General features: G+C 39.7%; 1 protein-coding gene across 1 annotated transcript in view; it reads right to left on the bottom strand.

Moving 5' to 3' along the window:
* Positions 1 to 22,404, bottom strand: part of GCC2 (GRIP and coiled-coil domain containing 2) — an 84,811-nt gene that overhangs the window by 42,155 nt on the left and 20,252 nt on the right. The window contains exons 8-9 of the mRNA XM_084872419.1: positions 20,440 to 20,540; positions 20,246 to 20,344 (exon numbers count right to left, since the gene is read on the bottom strand). Of these exons, the coding sequence (XP_084728545.1) occupies positions 20,246 to 20,344; positions 20,440 to 20,540 (200 nt within the window). The remainder of the gene's footprint in view (positions 1 to 20,245; positions 20,345 to 20,439; positions 20,541 to 22,404) is intronic.

Raw genomic sequence — 22,404 nt, 5'->3', positions numbered from 1 at the left:
AAAAAAAACCAAGGGGGAGTAAATGGATGCTACACTGGCACGTTCCCAAGACCAAATTGGAATTATAACTAAAATACAAAAAACAAACAACAAAAAAACACTTGAATAATCAACTGAGGACTAACTGGAGAGAACCCTGATAACCAAGAAAGTGGAGACTGCATAGAGACTGGAGGCAAGAAAGGGGTGGTAAGGCACTCATAGACAGCAGCTGAAGTTCTGGAGGGATATTTCAGCTGTGGAGGTTCCAACTGAGGGCTCTGGGATCTAAACCCCAAGCTGGGCACCCCAACAAAGAGCACCAGAACTGAGAAAGATGCCAACATAACACCTGGCTGTGAAAAGCAGAAGGGTTGCAGTCTGCCAGGGAGAGATAGCTGGAATTGCAGACATCCCAATAAAGGACCAACACACAAAACTTCATATGCAGCCACACCTTGGGTTCCGGCAGAGAAAGACCACAGTGGACTGGAGCTATGTAAGCAGAAGCCAGGGTTGAGGGTAATGAGTTAGAGCTCTGAAGGCAGACATCCCTATTTTCTGTGCTGAGTCATTCCATCAAGCTGCAGAGGTCATCTTTCTCAGGTACATATTTGCTATCCAAGCAGCTTTTGCCTGGGGGGCAAATAGCTCACCCATCCTATTATAAAACCCCTTGTCCCACACTGTAGTTTCTGTGGACAATTAAGAAACTAAAATAACAATTAGCCTCCAAGTAGAAGCAACTGCCCCACCCTATTGGAAAACATCTCAAAGCACCTGTGGATGATTGCCAAAGCAACTGCCCCACCCTATTGGAAAACATCTCAAAGCACCTGTGGATGATTGCCAACTCAAGACTGAAGCTAATCCAGGATCAAGTGGGTCTTTGAAGGCGCTGAGTCTTTGTCTGATCTAATTAGTCAGAAACAGCATCTGACACAGTCCTACACTAGAGATTGAGAGGTGTAGCAGATCTACCTAATATACCGTATAGTCAGTCAAAATTCAAATAGGCAGCCAAAACAACAAGACAGAGAAAGAGCCTCCAAATGAAAGAAGAGAATTGATATAGTAACTATGAAAACAGAGTAGTCAGAAATAGAGAATGACAGAGCACAAATAAAGAATACATTGGAAAAAATACACAGTAGATTAGAGGAAACTGAGAATCAGATCAGTGAATTATAAGGCAGGTTAAAAAAAAGTCACTCAAAGAATCTAAAAGAAAAAACAACTAAATACAGGAGGGCAGATTAGGAACATGAAATGTAACAATATTCGCATAATAGGTGTGCCAGAAGAGAGAGAAAGGGAGGAAGGGATAGAGAACGAATTTAAAGAAATAATAGCAGAAAACTTCCCTAACCTGGTCAAGAAAAAAGTCACAGAAGTTCAGGAGGCAAAGAGAACCACAAGCAAGAACCCAAACACACCCACACACAGACACATAATTAAATGCCAAAAATTAAAGACAAAGAGAGAATTTCAAAGGCAGCAAGAGAAAAGCAAATTGTTACCTACAAAGGAGCTCCCATAAGGCTGTCAGCTGATTTCTCATCAGAAACTCTACAGGCCAGTACTTCATAACAGCATGAAGTACTCAAGGTAAAGAAAAGCCAGGAACTGAAACCAAGATCACTATATGCAGGAAGGCTGTCATTGAAAAGAGATGGTGAAATAAAGAGCTTTCCAGACAAAGGTTAAAGGAGGTCATTAACATGAAGCCAGCATTACAAGAAATGCTAGGAAGGATCCAAGATGGCTGCGCCCAGGTAAACACCTAGCCACAGCCGCACACAACAATTTCAATAAAATACAACTAAAATATAAAACAGACATTACCTAGAACTACAGGAAAGTTGACTGACTGGAAATTCTACAGCGTGAAGCAAGGAGATAACCAGAAGGAAGCGCGGAGGAGCTGGAAAAGCCCAAGGTAAGGAGATGCGGCGCGCGGAGAGGACGGAGCCAGAGAGGAGGGGGAGGCGGAGAGCCTGGCGGGCATTCCCTAGCGGAAAGGAGATAAAACTCCGACTGTGATGGGCCCCCAACTGCTCTGAACCCCAGGTCTAGGCCAGACCCTGGGGACTCAGGCTCAGCCATAGGGAGCCGGGGCCGTAAGGCGGAACCCCGGGGGAGCGGCGAAAGGAGGTCCCGGAGGCGCGCACACTGTGTGCAGAGAAGGGACGGTCGGCTGTGCCGCGGGATTGCCCTGACGGGAAGGAGACTGGGGCTCCAGACTGCTCTGAACGCCACCTCCAACTCCACTTCCAACTGAACTGAACCCCAATACTGGGTTCATTGGGGGAGAGCATAGACTCTTTGGCAGCAGGCAAAAATTGAGGGCACCTTTTTCTCAGAGGCACCGGCAGCGAGCACTGAAGGACCCGCATAGGGCGGGGCTGACGGAAGCCAAAGCTGCAGGCTCCACCCTGAAACCCCGTCCCATCTGTAACTGCGAAATGCGACAACAAAATAGATCACAAACGAAAGAAATGGAGGACAAAAAGCGTCTGGATATAGAGTTCAAATCTACACTTATAAGGTTTTTCAAGAATTTCCTAGAAAAGATGGATAAGACCTATGAGGATATGAAAAGAGATCAACTAGAATTAATAAGGAGTCATCAAGAAATGATAAGAGATCAACAAGAAATAAAGAATACATTGTCTGAAATAAAAAATATTTTACAGAGTCCTAAAAACAGAAGGGAAGATCGCAAGAATCAAGTCAAAGATTTGGAACATAAAGAGCCAGAAGACACTCCTCCACAGAAGCTAGAAGGCAAGAGAATCCAGAAAATTGAAGATAATGTAAGAAACCTCCGGGACAACTTCAAGCGTACCAATATCAGAATTATGGGGGTCCCAGAAGATGAGAGAGAGCAAGATATCGAAAACATACTGAAAGAAATAGTGACAGAAAACTTCCCCCACCTGGTGAAAGAATTAGACTTACAAGTCCAGGAAGCGCACAGAACTCCAAACAAAAGGAATCCAAAGAGGACCACACCAAGACATATCATAATTAAAATTCCAAGAGCAAAAGACAAAGAGATAATATTAAAAGCAGCAAGAGCAAAGGAGCACCTATACGATTGTCAGCTGACTTCTCAACAGAAACCATGCAGGCCAGAAGGGAATGGCAAGAAATATTCAAGGTGATGAATAGTAAGAACCTACAGTCAAAGATAATCTATCCAGCAAAGCTATCACTCAGAATCAAAGGTCAGATAAACAGCTTCACTAATAAAAAAAAGCTAAAGGAGTTCATCAACACCAAACCAGAATTATATGAATTGCTGAAGGGGGTTCTTTCAGAAGAGAAAGTAAACAAAGATAAAAATTATGAACAACAAATACGTAACTATCAACAAGTGAATCTAAAAACCAAGGAAATTAAAAAAAAAAAATCTGATGAACAATAGTAACTGTTGAATATAATAGAATCAGAGGTATGGAAGGGGAGTGAACTGATGATTCTTGGGGAAAAGGGGAGAGGGGGGGCGTGGGAAGAGACTGAACATAAACTGCACCTATGGATGAGGACAATGGGGAGTGGGAAAAGGGCAGAGGGTGGGGTGGGAACCTGGTGGAGGAGAGCAATGGTGGGGGGGGAAAAAGGAACATTTGTAATAACATGAACAGTAAAAACTTATTAAAAAAAAAAATGCTAAAGGGACTTCTGTAATGAGAAGAATCAGAGAGGGAAACCTAGGCATACAGAATTAAAATGGCAATAAATAAGTACTTATCAATAATAAACTTAAATGTAAATGGATTAAATGCTCCAATCAAAAGGCATAGGGTAGCTAAATGGATACAAAAACATGACCCAACTAACTATATGCTGTCTATAAGATACCCACCTCAGAACAAAAGACCATTACAGGATGAGAGTGAAGGAATGGGAAAAAATTTTCCAGACAAATGGAAAAGAAAAACGCTGGGGTAGCAATACCCATATTGGAAAATATAGACTTCAAAATGAAGGCCATCACAAGAGAAAATAAAGGTCACTATGTAATACCAAAGGGATTAATCCAATAAGAGGATATAACCCTGGTAAACATATATGCATCCAATACAGAAGAACCTAAATGTATAAAAATCTTTTTTTTTTTTTTTAATATATTTTATTGATTTTTTACAGAGAGGAAGGGAGAGAGATAGAGAGCTAGAAACGTCGATGAGAGAGAAACATCGACCAACTGGCTCCTGCACACCCCTCACCGGGGATGTGCCCGCAACCAATGCACATGCCCTTGACCAGAATCGAACCCGGGACCTTTCAGTCCGAAGACCAACGCTCTACCACTGAGCCAAACCGGCTTTGGCTAAAAATCTTCTTGAGGACATTAAAGGAAAGAGCGAAAACAATTCAGTCATAGTAGGGTAATTTAACCCCTGCTGGCTTCACTGAATACATCATCCAGACAAAAATTTAACAAGAAAACAGTGACTCTAAAGCAGTGGTCACGTCGTTTCGGACCTCGCAGACGGTGGTCCATGGACAACCAGCTGGCAACCGCTGCTCCAAAGGTTTCCTTTCGGACCTCACAGATCACTAGTGATTGGCGGACCACCAGTTGGTGACCACTGCTCTAAAGGACAAATTGGATCAGATGGATTTAATGACAATTATAGAATACTATAATTGCCCGGTGCACAAAATTCATGCAAGAGAGGGGTGTGTCCATCAGCCCAGCCTGCACCCTCTCCAATCCAGGACTGCTGGCTCCCAACTGTTCACCTGCCTTCCTTCCTGATTGCCCCTAACTGCTTCTGCCTGCCAGCCTGATCACCCCCTAACCACTCCTCCCAGCCTGATTGATGCCTAATTCTTCCCCTGAAAGCCTGTTGGCCCCTAACTGCCCTCCCCTGCAGGCATGGTCACCCCTAACTGCTCTCCCCTACAGGCCTGCGTCCCTCCAAACTGCCATTCCCTGCAGGCCTGGTCACCCCCAACTTCCCTCCTCTGGAAGCCTGGTCACCCATAACTGCCCTCCCCTACAGGCTTGATCGCCCCCAACTGTCCTCCCTTGCAGGCCTAGTCCCTCCCAACTGTCCTACTCTGCTGGCCATCTTGTGGAGGCCATCTTGTGTCCACATGGGAGCAGCCATTTTGACCACATGGGGGCAGTTATCCTGTGTGTTGGAGTGATAGTCAATTTATTAGGTAGGATAGAGGCCTGGTGCATGGGTGGGGGCCAGCTGATTTGCCCTGAAGGACATCCCGAATCAGGATGTGGGTTCCCTTGAGGTGTGGGGGCGGTCTGGGTGAGGAGCCTGTGGTGGTTTGCAGGTTCACCACGCCCCCCAGCGACCCAAGCATAGGCTGGAAGCAGGTATCTGGAATTTATGTATCTTCTAAATAATTGAAACTTTGTAGCGTGCAGTGGAGCCAAGCCTCCTGCTTGCTCCATGGCGGCAGCTATTTCTATTTGGATTTGTTTACTTTCTATAATTGAAACTTTGTAGCCTTGAGTGAAGGCCTAGGATGGCAAGGGTAGGTGGAAAGGTTGGCTTCCTATATTGCCGGGAAAACCCAAGCCTCCCTCCTGCTCTCTGTGGCTGCAGCCATCTTGGTTGGGTTTATTTGCATATTCGCTCCTGATTGGGTTGTGGACATGGCTTGGCATAGCGGAGTGATGTTTAATTTGCATATTACTCTTTTACTACATAGGATTTCACCCCACAGCTGAAGAATATACATTCTTCTTAACATGGGTCATTCACAAAGAAAGACATGTTAGGACACAAAAAAATCTCTACAAGTCAAGAAGATTGAAAAAAATCAAACATCTCAGAACATAGTGGAATGAAATTAGAAATCAACTAGAGTATAAACACCCAAAAACATTCAAATACACGAAGGCTAAAATAGCATGCTATTAATCAAATTTTTCCATGAGATCAGGAAAAATGAAGAGACTTCCTGGAAACAAATGAAAATGAACACACAACACCACAAAATCTCTGGGACACACAAAAGCAGTTCTGTAAGGTAAATTCATAGCAATATAAGCCTACCTCAAGAAACAAGAAAAAGAGCTAATAAACTATTTAACCCTACATTTATAATTAAGGAATTATAAAGAGAACAACAAGAAAAGACCAGAGTAAGTAGAAGGAATGAACTAATGAGGATTACAGCAAAAATAAATTACATAAAAAAAAAAATACCAAAAGAAATCAATGAAACCAAGAGCTGGTTCTTGGAAAAGATAAACAAGATTGTTGAACAATTAGCCAGACTCATCAAGAAACAAACAGAGAACCCAAATAAATAAAACCATACATGAAAGCAGCGAAGTAAGCAGTGACACAACAGAAATACAAAACAAGCTGGACAATATAGATAAAATAGATAAATTCTTAGAAAAATACAATGTCCCAAAACTGAATCAGGAAGAATCAGAAAACCTGAATAGGCCAATAGCAATTGATGAAATAGAAGCAGTAATAAAAACAAACTCCTAGCCATTAAAAGCCCTGGTTCAACGGCCGCACAGGGAGTTTTCCCAAACATTCAAAGAACTAACACCTATACTCCTTAAATTATTCAAAACAACCCCAGAGGAAGAATCACTTCCAAGTCTTTTTTATGAGGCCAGCATTACCCCAATTCCAAAACCAGATAAAGACACTACCGTACAAAGAAAGAGAATTACAGGCCAATATCTCTAATGAACATAAATGCTAAAATCCTCCAACAAAATATTACCAAATAAGATCCAGCGATATATTAAAAAGATTATACACCATGACCAAATGGGATTTATTTCAGGGATGCAAGGCTGGTAAAATATTTGCAAATTAATAAACATGATATGTCATATAAACAAATTGAAAGACAAAAATCACATGATCATATCAATAGAAGCAGGGAAAGCATTCAACCAAATTGAACACCCATTTAAAAAAAATAAAAACTAGGCAAAGCAAGAATAGAGTGAGCATATCTCAACATATAAGGCGATATATGCAAATCTACAGCCAACATCATCCTCAATGGGCAAAAACTAAAACCATTTCCCCTAAGAACAGGAATAAGACAGGATTATCCACTTTCAGCACTCTTATTCAACACAGTACTTGAAGTACTAGCTCGGTGTTGGCAAACTCATTAGTCAACTGAGCCAAATATCAACAGTACGATTGAAATTTCTTTTGAGAGCCAAATTTTTTAAACTTAAACTATATAGGTAGATACATTGTTATTAACTTAGTTAGGGTACTCCTAAGCTGGATTGCTAAAATCTCAAGTGGTTCATGAGCCGCAGTTTGCTGACCAACGTACTAGTCACAGTCATCAGACAAGAAGAATAAACACAAGGTATCCAAATTGGGAAGGAGGAAGTAAAATTGTCCTTATTCACAGATGACAGGATATTGTACGTAGAAAACCCTAAAGACTCCACCAAAAAAATACTAATATTTAACAAATGAATTTGAGAGCCCTGACCAGTTTGGCTCAGTTTATAGAGCGTTGGCCTGAGGACTGAAGGGACCAGATTTGATTCCAGTCAAGGGCATGTACCTTGGTTGTGGGCACATCCCCAGTGGGAGCTGTGCAGGAGGCAGCTGATCGATGTTTCTCTCTCATCGATGTTTCTGACTCTCTATCCCTCTCCCTTCCTCTCTGTAAACAAAAAAAAAAAAAAAAAAAAAAAAAAAAAAAAAAAAAATATATATATATATATATATATATATATATATATATATATATATTTTTTTTTTTAAATGAATTTGAGAATGTAGTAGGATACAAAATCAACATCCCCAAATCTATGGCTTTTCAACATGGCAATAATAAACTTTCAGAAAGATAACTAAACAAACAATCCTATTTACCATTTTAACAAATAAATTAAATTACTTAGGAATAATCTTAAGGGTGGAGGTAAAAACTTTCTTGGAAAACTACAGGACGTTGAAAAAAAAAGATAGAAGAAGATATAAACAACTTAAAGATCACACCGTATTCATGGATTAGTAGAAGTAACATAATTAAAATGTCCATACTATTCAAGGCCATCTACAGATTCAATGCAGTTCTTATTAAAATACCAATGGCATATTTCACAAATGTAGAAATTTATATGCAACCAAAAAAGACGCTGAGTAGCTTCATCAAATTACAAAAGAACAAAGTTGGAGGAATCACAATACTAGATATCAAATTATACTACAAATCCACCGTAATCAAAACAGCCTGGTACTGGCACAAGAACAGGCACATAGATTAATGGAACAGAACAGAGAGCTCAAAAATCGACCTAAGCCATTACACACCATTAATATTTGACAAAGGAGGCAATAGCATACAATGGAGTCAAGAATGTCTCTTCAATAAATGGTGTTGGTAAAATTGGACAGACACAAGAAAAAAAAAAATGAAACTAGGCCACCAACTTACACCCTATACAAGAATAAAATGAAAATGGGTAAAAGACTTAAATATAAGTTGATATATAAATATAAAAACCATACATATTATAGTAGAAACCATAGGCAGCAAAATCTGAGACATCTCTCCTAGCAATATGTTTCCCAATACATCTCCCAGGTCAAAAGAAACTAAGGAGAAAATACACAAATGGGACTACATCAAAATAACAAGCTTCTATACTACAAAAGAAACCATCAACAACAACAAAAAAGGGAGCCCACTGTACGGGAGAACATATTTGGCAATGATACATCTGATAAAGGGTTAATATCCAGAATATATAAGGAACTCAATACAAATTAACAAAAGGAATACAAACAATCCAATTAAAAAATGGGTAAATAACCTAAATAGACACTTTCCCAAAGTGGACATTCAGATGAACAAAAGACATGAAAAAAATGCTCAAACACTGATCATCAGAGATGCAAATTAAAATGACAATGATGTATCCCTAACCCTAACCTCACACTTGTCAGAATGGCTACCAACGACAAATCAAGAAATGACAAGTGCTGGTGAGGATGTGGAGAAAAGAGAATTCTAGTACACTGCTGGTGGGAATGCAGACAGGTGCAGCCATTATGGAAAACAGTATGGACTTCCATCAAAAAATTAAATATGGAACTGCCAGTTGACTCAGTGATCACACTTCTAGGAATATATCCTAAGAAAACAAAACACCAGTTAGAAAAAAATGTATGTTCAGCCAAAACTGGTTTGGCTCAGTGGATAGAGCGTCGGTCTGCGGACTGAAAGGTCCCGGGTTCGATTCCGGTCCAGGGCATGTACATTGGTTGCGGGCACATCCCCGGTAGGGGGTGTGCAGGAGGCAGCTGGTCGATGTTTCTCTCTCATCGGCGTTTCTAGCTCTCTATCTATCTCCCTTCCTCTCTGTAAAAAATCAATAAATTAAAAAAAAAAAAAAGAAAAGAAAAAAATCTATGTTCATAATAGCACAATTTACAATACCTAGCTATGAAAACAGCCCAAGTGCCTATCAGTAGATGAGTGGATAAAAAAGCTGTGGTACATATATACCATGGAATACCATGCACCAGTAAAAGATTAGGAACTCTTACTCTTTGAAACAGCATTGAGAGGCCTTAAGAATATTATGCTAAGTGAAATAAGTCCGTCAGAGAAAGACAAGTATCACATGATCTCACTCATATGTGGAATCTAATTAAAATAAACTGATGTACAGAGTGGATCCAGAGACATGGAAGCATGGAACAGAGTGCAGAATCTCAGTGTACTGAAAAAGTTCAGTTGCTGAATGACTGGAATATAACCTGTGTGAGAGAATCTATTGCAAAACCCCACAGATATTGCTCCCATCAGTGAAAAAAAAAAAAAATTCCTCCTGAACCACATATTTCTAAAATTGAGCTCCATTTTAATTTTATGAGACCACTGTCATATATGTGGTCTGTCATTGACCAAAATGTCATTATGTTGTGCATGACATCCATTCACTTACTGAAGGCCACCTTGTTTGCTTCCCAGTTTTGGCAATTATGTATACAGCTACTATAAACACCTGTATATAAGTTTTTGTTTGGATATGTTTTCAAATCCTTTGGGTAAATACCAAGGAGCATAGTTGCTGAATCATATGGTAAGAGTATGTTTAGTTTTGTAAGCAAATGTCAAATTCCTTCCAAAGTGGCTACACCATTTGGCATTCCCATCAGCAATGAATGAGTTCTGGTTGTTCCATGAACTTACCAGCATTTGGCAGAGTCATCTTTTCAGACTCTTGACCATTCTAACTGGTGTATAGTGGTATCTCATTGCTTTTAATTTGCATTTCCCTAATGATATATGATATGGAATATCTTTTCATGTTTACCTGCAATCCATATATCTTCTTAGTGAGGTATTTGTTAAGGTCTTCAGCTCATTTTAAAATCAGGTATTTTGTTTCTTCTTATTGTTGTTTTAATAGTTCATTGTATTGTTTGGATAATAATCCTTTATCAAATACATATCATTTGCAAATATTTGCTTCTAGTCAGTGGCTTGTCTTCTCATTCTTTTGACACATTTTAATTAAGAATAGCTTGTTAATTACTTCATGAGTCATGCCTTTAGTGTTCTATCTAAAAAGCCATCACCAAAACCAAGGTCATCTAGTTCTTTCCTATATTATATTCTAAGAATTTTATAGTTTTGTGTTTTATACTTGTTAATTTTTGTGATGATTTAATATCGAGTTTCTTTTTTGTTGCATGTGGATGTCTTATTGTTCCAGTACCATTTGTGGAAGATTATCTTTGTTCCATTGCCAAAGATCTGGTTGATTGTATTTACATAGATCTGTTTCTGGGCTCTCTATTCTGTTCTATAGATCTGACCATTTTTTCAGCCACAATCTTGATTACTGTTGCTTTAAAGTAGCAAGTCTTGAAGCCATAGGATGTTAATTCTCCTTTACTTTGATATACTTATGACCTATAACATTTTCCTTCTCTCCAAAGAACTTCTAATATTTGCTGAAAGGCATGTCTACTAATTCCCACCAGTTTTACCTGATAAAGTCTTTATTTCTACTTCACTTTTTGTTTTTAAAAAAATATATATATTTTATTGATTTTTTTTTACAGAGAGGAAAGGAATGGGGTAGAGAGCTAGAAACATCGATGAGAAAGAATCATCGATCAGCTGCCTCCTGCACACCCCCCACCGGGAATGTGCCCACAACCAATGTACATGCCCTTGACCGGAATCGAACCTGGGACCTTTCAGTTTTCAGACTGATGCTCTATCCACTGAGCCAAACTGGTTTCGGCTCTACACTTTTTGGAGGATAATTTTTCAGAGCACAGAAGTCTAGGTTAGTGTTGTTGTTTTTTTCTTTCAACACTTTCAGTATTTCATTCCATTCTCTTCTTTCTTTGTATGGTTTCTGATAAGGTGAACGTAATTCTTTTCTTTTTTTCTTTTTTTTTTTTTCTTTTTTTTTAATATTTCTTTATTGATTTCAGAGAGGAAGGGAGAAGGAAAGAGAAAAACATCAATGATGAGAGAGAATCATTGTTCGGTTGCCTCCTGCATGATTCCCACTGGGGATTGAGCCTGCAATCCAGGCATGTGCCCTTGGCCTGGAACCCTTGAGTCGGCAGGCTGATGCTCTATCCACAGAGCCAAGCCGGCTAGGGCTGAATGTAATTCTTATAGGTTAAGGTGTGTTTCCTTACTTATATGCCTTTTATCCCCCCAGAATTTATTTTTGATGTTTTAAAGTTTGAAATGATATGCTGAGGTTTAGATGATATGCTGGGATTGTGGTGGTGGTATTTATCATGCTTAATGTTCTCTGAGCTTCTGGATCTGTGATTTGGTATCTAACAACATTTCCAAGTTAAAAATTTTGGAAAATTTTCAATCATTACTGTATCAAATATTTGTTCTTTTATCTCTCTTTTCTCCTTATGACATCTCATTATACATATATTATACTTTTTTTGTAGTTGTCCCACAGGTCCTGAATATTCTACTCCTGTTTTCAATCTTTAGAAATCTCTATTTTAAACAAATATATTGACATACATAATCTGACTCTGTGGAAAATTAACAAATTAATATGTAAAAAAGCAAGTTTCTAATGGCTCATAAAAGATAAAGTCCATATTTAAATTTCAAGTGTGTTTAAAAAATGCATTTGTGAGATATCTGTATATATTAAAGACACTAATATCTTGTCATATTTTCATGTTAACTTCATATTTTCTTGAGTTAGGTATATTTTCTTTTGTAACTTCTTTCATTGCTTTTAAGTTTAGAAACTATTTCATATTCAGAAGTCAAATGATCAAATATTTTATTACAGGTTTTAAAACATTACTTTTATTTTGACAAAACTCTATAATCCATCCAGATTTTATTTTAGTGTGGAGAATGAATTAAAAGTCTACCTAGATTTTTCTGAAATAGTGTTCTAATTCCTTCTTCCTCGGTTTCTATGTTTTTAAGTCTCATTGGGGTAGTATAGCTTACTTGGTAAAAGAACAGATCTGGGAACCAGACTGCTTGAATCCAGTCCAGGTTCTGTTATGTTACTTGCTCTGTGATCTTGAATCCCTTAACCTCTTTGTGCCTCAGATTTGTCACTTGTAAACTAGCGATGTTAGTAGTACTGTTTGGGATTGTTGTTTTTATTTTGATAATTAAGTGCTATAATATAAAGTGTGTAGAAGAGAGACTACACACTGTGTGTTGTTATGTACAAGTCTCTAGGTCTTCTGTTAAATTAATGCTTTATTTTTGCTTATCATTGTAGGTTTGTAATAAATTTTATTGTCTGCAAGATGTCACTTTTCATTTCTATATGTGCTAACTTGTCCAGATCGCCCCACCAAAAAGCCCTAGAGGGCTTCTGGCCAAGATGGTGACATAGGTAAACACAGTACTCACCTCTTCCCACGATCACCTCAAAAATACAAGTAATCTTCAAAATAACCATCATTCAGAAATGTCCTGAAATCTAGTTGGCTGGGTGTCCCACAACTAGGAAATTAAAGATGCCATATTGAGACTGGTAGGAGGGGAGGAGTCATTGAACAGGCTGGTTCCACAACCTTGTGTGATGGTTTTTAATCAGATGGGATATCTTGGCTATGGAGGTACCCTTTGAGGAACAAGGAATATCAGACCCACACCAGATACTTCAGCCCAAGTTCCAGTGCCAGGAAAATAAGTCCCCTTGAATTCTGGCTGTAAAAACCAGCAGGCATAGTGGCTCAGTGAGATGGGAGCTGCTGGAGTCCCAGGCAGTTCTTAAAAGGCCAATGCACAGACTTACACAGGCTCACTTCCTCTGAGCTCTAATGCTGGAGCAGCACCTTGAAAGGATCAGGGGCATATGGAGAGGAAATAATTGGCATCAGGGTAGGAGCAGTTGGGGCAGCTTTCTCCCAGAAAAAAGTGCTGGCAGAGGTCATTTTCAAATACCCCAAACTGACAGGTAGGTACCGTATCTGAGCCTCCATCAACCTGGCCCACACTGTTTGCCTTGCTCTGGTGATTCCCTGAGACCTTACCCCCACCCAACTAGCTAACTCATCCAAGCTGTTTCCAGTGGCTTTTCCATACAACTGGCCTCTCTTGCCTCATGCTTTGGAATTTCCTAAAATCTCTGACAAGCAGCAACTGGCATCAGCATGCCCTGTAGCTCTCAATAAGTGGCCCCAGGTTTGGCATTAGTGGCAGCCCTCTTTTGGTTCAGAGCTTGACCTCTCCTGGGCAACTCCAAGCCCAACACAAGTAGCAGCCATCTGTAGATCTCTCAGTAGCTTGTGCCACATGGCCCCAGGCAGGGTCCAGGTAGTGGTTGACTTTGCACCTCCGAATAGGCCCCAAACCAGTCCACCCAGTGGATAGCATCAGACCAGGCCAGATTGCAACTCTACCACATCCACCAGTGACACACTCAAGGGGCATACTAGGTGAGCACCAAAGCCCCACTGAAGCAAGTCCTGCTCCATAGGGTGGGCTCCTGTACAGCAGTTCTTCAGCTATAATCGCAGTTGGACCTCACAGCTAATTGGCCTGGAGGTCAACTCCTTTCAGAGATACCAACATCAAAGAATACTCAACTATAAAAGGACAGTGCACACAGCCCACACAGAGATGCACCTGGAGCACCCAGCTGGGCCACTGGGTCCTTTGGGACAACTACTACACAAGGCCACTCCTCCAAGTTTGCGAGACATGGCAGCTCTACTTAATACATAGAAACAAACATAAGAAAGCAGAAAAAATGCAGAGATAAAGAAACATGTTGTAAGAGAAGGCCAGGGGGATCCAAGATGGCTGCGCGCAGGTGAACACCTAGCCGCAGCCGCACACAACAATTTCAATAAAATACAACTAAAATATAAAACGGACATTGCCCAGAACTACAGGAAGGTTGACTGACTGGAAATTCTACAGCGAGAAGCAAGGACAAAACCAGAAGGAGGCGTGGAGGAGCTGGAAAAGCCCCAGGTACGGAGACGCGGCGCACGGCGCGCGGAGAGGACGAAGCCAGAGAGGAGGGGGAGACGGAGTGCCTGGCGGGCGTTCCCTAGCGGAAAGGAGATAAAACTCTGACTGTGCTAGGCCCCCGACTGCTCTGAACCCCAGTTCCCCAGACCCCGGGGACCCAGGCTCAGCCATAGGGAGCCGGGCTGTAAGGCGGGACCCTGGGGAAGCGGCGAAAGGAGGTCCCGGAGGCGCGCACAGAGCGCGCAGAGAAGGGACGGTCGGCTGTGCCGCGGGATTGCCCTGATGGGAAGGAGACTGGGGCTCCAGACTGCTCTGAACGCCACCTCCAACTCCACTTCCAACTGAACTGAACCCCAATACCGGGCTCATTGGGGGAGAGCATAGACTGTTTGGCAGCAGGCGAAAATCGAGGGCACCTTTCTCTCAGAGGTGCTGGCAGCGAGTACTGAAGGACCCGCATAGGGCGGGGCTGACGGAAGCCAAAGCTGCAGGCTCCACCCTGAAACCCCGTCCCATCTGTAACTGCGAAATGCGACAATATAAATCACAAACAAAAGAAATGGAGGACAAAAAGCGTCTGGATATAGAGTTCAAATCTACGCTTATAAGGTTTTTCAAGAATTTCCTAGAAAAGATGGATAAGACCTATGAGGATATGAAAAGAGACCATCAAGAAATGATAAGGGAACAACAAGAAATAAAGAATACATTGTCTGAAATAAAACATATTTTACAGAGTCCTAAAAACAAAAGGGAAGATCGCAAGAATCAAGTCAAAGATTTGGAACATAAAGAGCCAGAAGACACTCCTCCACAGAAGCTAGAAGGCAAGAGAATCCAGAAAATTGAAGATAATGTAAGAAACCTCTGGGACAACTTCAAGCGAACCAACATCAGAATTATGGGGGTTCCAGAAGATGAGAGAGAGCAAGATATCGAAAACATACTGAAAGAAATAGTGACAGAAAACTTCCCCCACCTGGCGAAAGAATTAGACTTACAAGTCCAGGAAGCGCACAGAACTCCAAACAAAAGGAATCCAAAGAGGACCACACCAAGACACCTCATAATTAAAATTCCAAGAGCAAAAGACAAAGAGAGAATATTAAAAGAAGCAAGAGCAAAGAAGGTAGTTACATATAAAGGAGCACCTATACGATTGTCAGCTGACTTCTCAACAGAAACCATGCAGGCCAGAAGGGAATGGCAAGAAATATTCAAGGTGATGAATAGTAAGAACCTACAGCCAAAGATAATCTATCCAGCAAAGCTATCACTCAGAATCGAAGGTCAGATAAAGAGCTTCACTAATAAAAAAAAGCTAAAGGAGTTCATCACCACCAAACCAGAATTATATGAATTGCTGAAGGGGGTTCTTTCAGAAAAGAAAGTAAACAAAGATAAAAATTATGAACAACAAATACGTAACTATCAACAAGTGAATCTAAAAACCAAGGAAATTAAAAAAAAAAATCTGATGAACAATAGTAACTGTTGAATATAATAGAATCAGAGGTATGGAAGGGGAGTGAACTGATGATTCTTGGGGAAAAGGGAAGAGGGGGGCGTGGGAAGAGACTGAACATAAACTGTGCACCTATGGATGAGGACAATGGGGGGTGGGGAAAGGACAGAGGGTGGGGTGGGAACCTGGTGGAGGAGAGCAATGGTGGGGATGGGGGGAAGGAACATTTGTAATATAATAATATGAACAATAAAAACTTATTAAAAAAAAAAAAAAAGAAACTGCAAATAAAAAAAATAAATAAATAAAAAATAAAAAAAAAAATAAAAAAGTATACAAAGAATATCCACTGAATGTTGCACCTACAATTTCAAATAATGCCTGGAGCCCTTGACACATAGCCATAGTCTCTGGTCCTCAAGTTCTAATCATTAATATAAAGAGTGTTTTCCCAGACTATTTAATTTAAAAGACAATTCTAATTTTGAATAAAAATGTGAAAGAAACAAAAAAAAAAAAAAAAGAAACATGTTGTAAAAGAGAGAACAGGAGAAACCTCCAGAAAAAGAATGAAATGAAATGGAAGCAAGCAAACTACCAGATGGAATTCAAAACAATGGTTATAAGGATGCACAAAGAACTTAGTGAGAACTTCAAGGAACCTAATGAAAACTTCAACAGCATGAAGAAAGTCTTAAGAACTATAAAAAAGAACCAGTCAGAAATGAAGGATACACTACCTGAAATGAAGAATAATATACTGGCAATCAACAGTAGAGTAGTGGATGCCGAGAATCAAGTTAAGAAATTAGAATATAAGGAAGCAAAAAACAACCAATCAGAACAGCAAAAAGAAAAAGAAATCCAAAAATATGAAGATAGTGTAAGGAGCCCCTGGTGTAACTTCAAGTGTGCCAACATTCCCATTATAAGGTCACGGAAAGGAGAAGAGAGGGAGCAAGAAATTGAAATTTGAAAAAATAATGACAGAAAACTTCCCTTACCTGGTGAAAGAAATAGACATACAAGTCTAGGAAGTACAGAGAGCCCCAAACAAGATGAACCCAAAAAGGCCCACCCCAAAGACACATTATAATTAAAATGCCAAAGGTTAAAGACAAAGAGAGAATCTTAAAAGCAGAAAGAGAAAAGCAGCTAGTTATCTACAAGGGAGCTCCAATAAAACTGTCAGCTGATTTCTCAACAGAACCTTTGCAGGCCAGAATGGAGTGGCAAGAAATATTCAAAGTGATTAAAACGAAGGACCTACAAGCAAGATTATTCTACGCAGCAAAGCTATCATTTAGAATTCAAGGTCAGATAAATAGATTCTCAGAAAAGGAAAAGCTAAAGGCATTTACCAATATTAAATGAAATGTTAAATGACCTAAATATAAACAATAAAATAGCAATAAGTACATATCAACAACTAAATCTAAAAATCAAAATAAATGAACAAGCAGAACAGAAACTGATTCACAGATACAGGGAACATTTTGACAGTTGCCAGATGGAAGGGAGATGTGAGGGATGGTTGAGAAAGGTAAAGGGCTTTAGAGGTACAAATTAGTACTCATAGTCTTGGATGTAAAGTATAGCATAGGGAATACGGTCAATAATATTCTAATAACTATGCCCTAGCCATTTTGGCTCAGTGGATAGAGCATCAGCCCGCCGACTGAAGGGTCCTGGGTTCAATTACAGTCAGGGCACATACCTTGGTTGTAGGTTCCCTGGCCCTGGTTGGGGTACGTGTACGAGGCAACCAATCGATGTGTCTCTCTCACATTGATGTTTCTCTCTGTCTCTTGCTTTCCCTTCAACTCTCTCTAAAAATAATACAAAAATATTCTTGGGAAAGGATTACAACAACAAAAATAAAAATAATATTCTAATAACTATGTATGGTGTCAGATGGTTACATTTTTTGGGGTGAGCAGTCAGTAAGTTTTATAATGTGTAATCACTGACATGTACACCTGAAACTAATATTGTATGTCAACTATAATTGAAAAAGAAAAACTTATTTTAGAAACCTATAATTTTAAGTAAAATTGTCTTAAAACTTGTAAATAAAACTAACATTTCAAATAATATTGAGTAATCCTATATATGTTTTTCAGCTTTCTTCATTAAGTTCCAAAGTTTATTATTAAAATTCTTCCCGAAATTTTATTTTAGACTAGTTTGGGTTTTTCCTCTTTTAATCAAATCCCACTTGATTATGGCCTACTCTCTTCTCCCTATCTACCTTTACTTTTCTATATAATATCCATTTTGTATTTTTGTCTGCTTGTCTGTTATTGCCATTGAAATGTAAGTCCTAACATAGCAATACCTTAGTCTATTAGGTGACTACCATCTCCCCAGTACCCAGTATATTTGCTGAAAGAATACATAAAGAAACATAATGGTATTTATCTTGCATTCAGTAATTTTGTACTCTTATTTTAAATTACTTTATTTTTAAAATAGATTCTCATTTAGGTAGACAAGCATATTACCAAATAATAATGCTTTCATTTCCCTGTCAGACCTGTTGATTAAGCTTCAAATGGTTTATTCATGGGGGAACAATTCCTATATTATAAAAGTCTAATATGCTAAGTGTCCAGTCGTCCATTCAACCAAAGTGTAATAGGCTAATGATATGCTAAGGCTGCTTAACCACTTGTTATAACGTGTGCTGACCACCAGGGGGCAGACGTTCTGACCAATAGGTTAGCTTACTGCTGGGGTCCAGCTAATCAGGACTGAGTGACATGGGCCAGATAAGCCCGGGAGCCCTCCCATGGTCCCTCCCCGACTGACCAACCTTCCACGTTCCTCCCCAGCCCCAATTGTGTATCAGTGGAGTCCCTTGGCCTGGCTTGCACCTTCTCACAATGTAAAACCCCTCAGGGGATGTTGGAGAGCCGGTTTCAGCTCGATCCCTCAGGCTAGGCCAAGGGACCCCACTGGTGCACCAATTCATACACTGGACCTCTAGTCCTATATAATAAAAGCCCGGAAACTGAATGGCAGAATGATAAGAACGACTGGTCAACCAGTTGCTATAACATGCACTGAGCATCAGGGGACAGACACTCAATACAGGAGCTGCCCCCTGGTGATCAATGCGTTCCCATGGTGGGAGAAGCTGCTCGGAGGGCAGGTCCACAGCTGCTCGGCTGACCAGGATGAGCAGCACTCCCACAGTGGACTGATCCACAGGCCATGTACCTCACCGATGCACATCTCTAGTATTAAATAATTAGTGACCTGGTACACAGATCTGTGCACATTGAAAGGAAGTTAATTAGAAGGTGGCCAGAGGGGCATAAATGGGTGAGACAGGCCGGACATGCCCTGGAGACAACCTCCCGCAGTACCTCCCAGACATTTGTGAAGTGAGCGGGTACCTTCTGGCAGGTGGGGTCCCTTGGCCTGGCCTGTGGGGATCAGGCTAAAACCAGCTCTCCAACATCTCCCGAGGGGTCCCAGAATGCAAGAGGGCACTCTGCAAAATTGTTGTCGTAGTGGTGTGGAACGCATACACAAGTGTGCAATAAACCAGATTCAGGGCCCATAGTGCCACAACAACATAACCTATGGCTGAAGGTGAAATTGTATGGCCCTGTGAGAAATTGGGCTCCCTTCTTTCTGGTTTCAGGGTGTATCACCTGAGAACTACCACTGCCAAGTCAATGCAGCTCAGCAGCTCCTGCATTGAGTGTCTGCTCCCCAAGTGTCAGTGTGCGTCATAGCAACGGGTTGTAAGGTCGGACACTTAGCAAATTAGCCTTTTATATATATATATATCCTATCTAGTAAATTAGCCTTTTATATATATATCCTATCTAATATATATCCTATCCACAAAGATGGCATTGCCCAGTCCTGTCAGCCCTACCTGAGTCCCCAGTCTCAGGGGGGCAGCCGCTAAAAGTAAGCAGCATGAGTGGCCTGGAGGAATGCTTGCTTCATCACCATGGCGATGAGGCAAGCATTCTGTGTCCAGCTGGGGATGGGCCTCTGGGCTGCGGAAATCCTCTGGGCAGCAGGCGCGGAGCAGCCAGGCTCCACAGAGAGATACTGGCGCACAGATGCGTGTGCAGGGCTGCTAGAAGATAACAGTAATAATACCATCTTTCTTGTTACTAATTTTATTATAAAATCCCAAAACAGAATCTTAATTTTAAAATACAAGGCACTAATTAGAGCTTAGCTACTTAAAATCTTGACATTATGATACCACATTATAAAAAAAACAATTTACTAAAAACACAAAGTGGTTCTATTACGGACAATTTTCTAGTACATTTCTTAACTTAGAGATTACAAATAAACCTTGTTATTAAAATAACTTTTTACCTTATAGCTTTCTGCTCCTTGAATGAGATCTCTCATGGAAGTAGACAACTGATCCTTTTCTGATTGAAGAGATTTGAGTTCTTCCCTTAGTGTCTGGGCCTATTTTAAATATATAATAGAGAGCTTTTTATAAACAGAAAAGTTGATTTCCAAAATGTAAGGTTCTTGAATTTTGCATTTTTAAGTCACCTTACCTGTCTCCTGCTAGAATCTAGTTCTTTCTTTGCCTTCACAGCAACTAGTTTTATCTTATTTATTTTTTCCTCTTTCTCTCTGGATTCTTTCTTGAGGTATTCTAAAAACATAAAATGAATGGCTTATGTATGAACTCAAAAGGAAAAACATTCAAATTTACTTATTTTAGCCTTAGGAAAAAAATATTAGTAACTATTTTTTTTAAGTGAAATATTAATTATTCATTATCTAAGTGAGGGAAACAATGTAAAAAATTTACATTTTCTTCAATCCTCCATAATAGTCTACTTTTGTTTTTTAGGCATTTCATAACTGTCTAGGAATTTGTTAGGACATCTTTAACCTTAAAAGATTTCCTGGAAACACCCATATGCCAAGATTTTAGGTTATAATTTTCAAACAAGAATCAAGTAGAAGAGAAATTATATAGTTATTAAGTTATATAACCAGATGAAGTTATATAGTCATGCTTCCTAGGCATACTCCTCTTATTGGTGGGTCTTATTCTTACAATTAAACCTGCAACGTGTTCTATGTATCCAGTCTTGACCTCACCTCTTAATTTCTTTTTAAACTTTTACTTACTTTATTTTATTTTATTGATTTCAGAGAGGAAGAGAGGGAGAGATAGAAACATCAATGATGAGAATCACTAATCTGCTGCCTCCTGCATGCCCCCTACTGGGGATTGAGTCTGCAACCTGGACATGTATCTTGACAGGAATCAAGCTGTGACCTCCTGTTCACAGGACAACACTCAATCCACTGAGCCACACCAGCCAGGGCATAATTTACTTTTTGATGGTATTACTGCTTAACTTCAGTTCTGTTCCTGCTTATTAATGTACTTGCACATGTCTTCAAATGCACTGTTCAAATATATCTGGCTGCTACAGATGAACCATCTGTGTGTGTGAAGCACAGGACAATTATTTCAATTCTGCATTTCATCCTATATCTTCTCACCTACTCAGGTGTAACAATTCTTCTCCTTTATTGTACAGCATACCTCCTCAACTATCAGTGTTTCTCCAATTTATAAGCATATAACAAGAAAAATACCAAGAGATAATGCTCAGGAATAAATAGTGAATGCAGTCAAAGAGGGTTGCAGTGAGGTCACGATAGGATAGATGAAACATTATACATACACAAAAAGGCAAACCACATTTTCCCTGTGGATACTGTCCCATCTCTTCTTTCTTTAATAGAAGAACTTATAAGAGTTGTTTATATATGCTCTTAAATTTCTCTTCCTCCATTGGTTTCTTTAACTCACTTTAATCAGGATCTGGCTTTGGCATATCATAGGAACGATTACTACCCTGTTTTCCCGAAAATAAGAGAGTGTTTTATATTAATTTTTTCTCCCAAAGTTGCGCTAGGTCTTATTTTCAGGGGATGTCTTATCTTTCCGTGCGCTAGGTCTTATTTTCGGAGGATGTCTTATTTTCGGGGAAACACGGTACCAAGTTACCAATGACATCTAGGTTGCTTAATCCAATGGTTAGTGCTTAGTACTAATGTTACTTGGTCTATCATAGCATTCACATGGTTAAATATTTTTCCCTCTTGAAACATTTGAACTTCATTTGCCTTAGTTTCTTAGATATTTTACATTCTGGGTTTTCCTACCTCCCCTTTCTTTCTTTCTCAACTTTCTTTGCTATTTCTATCTTTCTGATTTTTAAATGATAGAGAACTATCTCTGGACTTCATCCTTTTTCTACACTCATTTGCTTAGTGATCTCAATCTCATGACTTTTAATGCCAACTACTATGTTGACTATAAATTTTTATCTCTGATTAACTCTTTCTCAATTCTGGATCTGCATATTTACCAGTCTATTTGACATCTCCACTTGCATTGGTCTTTACACTTAATTTATTTAAAACAGCTCATGATCACCCTAACCTGACTTTCCCCAATCATACATTATAGAAAACTGGGAGTCATTTTAATC

The sequence above is a fragment of the Pipistrellus hanaki genome (assembly GCF_964339955.1).
Source record: "Pipistrellus hanaki genome assembly, chromosome: 2".
Taxonomy (NCBI): Eukaryota; Metazoa; Chordata; class Mammalia; order Chiroptera; family Vespertilionidae; genus Pipistrellus; species Pipistrellus hanaki.
The sequence above is the reverse complement of the archived record's forward strand: the minus strand, read 5'-3'. Positions and strand labels throughout refer to the sequence as shown.